The sequence below is a fragment of the Polistes canadensis genome, unplaced genomic scaffold (genome assembly GCF_001313835.1).
Source record: "Polistes canadensis isolate GaletaPanama2010 unplaced genomic scaffold, ASM131383v1 scaffold_114, whole genome shotgun sequence".
In the NCBI taxonomy this organism is placed as follows: domain Eukaryota; kingdom Metazoa; phylum Arthropoda; class Insecta; order Hymenoptera; family Vespidae; genus Polistes; species Polistes canadensis.
The window spans coordinates 334,290-335,472 of NW_014569661.1; the positions used below are offsets into that span (position 1 = coordinate 334,290).

At 30.3% G+C, this 1,183-nt stretch overlaps 1 protein-coding gene across 1 annotated transcript in view; it reads right to left on the reverse strand.

Moving 5' to 3' along the window:
• Window positions 1–439: 439 nt before the first annotated feature.
• LOC106787776 overlaps window positions 440–1,183 on the reverse strand; it is a 60,196-nt gene continuing 59,452 nt past the window's right edge. Inside the window, exon 2 of the mRNA XM_014750429.1 lies at window positions 440–833. Coding sequence (XP_014605915.1) covers window positions 753–833 — 81 coding nt within the window. The 3' untranslated portion in view covers window positions 440–752. The remainder of the gene's footprint in view (window positions 834–1,183) is intronic.

The window sequence follows — 1,183 nt, forward strand, 5'->3', positions numbered from 1 at the left end:
TAACTTGAAAATTTCACACATAACAATATTGGCTTATACAATGGATATATTTTATCATTTTCTATCGATTCATCAATTGTAAAACCCGATCATCATTGATATCGAATTTTAATAATAATAACGATCCTTCGTGCTATCGTTTATGGCTCATATGCGTTAGGCAATGTTTAGAAACTTCGACGTCGACTCGAGCAAAATGTTTTGCTATTTCTACGATTATTATAGTCAATTTCATTATATTATTATGGATATTCGATGATACGTGAGTCAACGTGCGAAAATAATCGGACGATTTGTTACTCTTATCTAATATAATAATATCATCTTATTATATATTATCTTACACGCGTAACGATAATCCCTCCCACCCCTCCCCCTCCCAACACAAAAAAAAAACGAAAGCTTTCATGATTTTCCTCGTGTTACTTATTTTGTTTTTTTTATTTTTTCATTATTTTCTTTTTTTTGTTCTTTGCTTTTTTCTTCTTTTCTTTTTTACTTCAATTTTTTTACTTTTTTTTATTATTACGTACATACGATATCTTATTATTATTATTATTATTATTAAACGCTTTAATATTATTTTTATTACGAATTAATTTGACAAGAATGATTAATACGTCTTATGTTTATACGATGTGTGTTGTTGTTGTTGTTGTTGTTGAGTTTGTTTCAATAACTTCTGCCACCGTTCCGAAGGGTTTTGTATTTGGAAGATGGAGTATGATGACTCAGATACTTCCCTTTGAAAACTAGCAGTCGTCTTGCGTCGAAGATGTCTGTAATAATGCTGCCACACGTTCCGAAAAGTCCCCCGAAACGGAATGCGAACACTGGAAAACAAAAGAAGATAAATGATTTTGCGATTAATTTAATTAGTATAATATTATTTGTTTCTGTGTTCTCTCTATAATGTTTCTATACATGGTGTATATGTTCCCGTGAAAGACCGAAATTAGAGAATGTCAAGGATTTACATGATCGTTTTTGGTGTATGCTAGAAATATTAATTGTATAAGAATAAATCCAATGTATGTGTTGACATATCATCATGTGAATCTTGACATTCTCCAATTTTGATCATTTATGGTAACATATATGAGCCGTTTATTTTGAAAGTGGCCTAACTCCATTTGTCAATTATTTTCGATTACGCATGGTTACATCTACAACTTCAAATTAT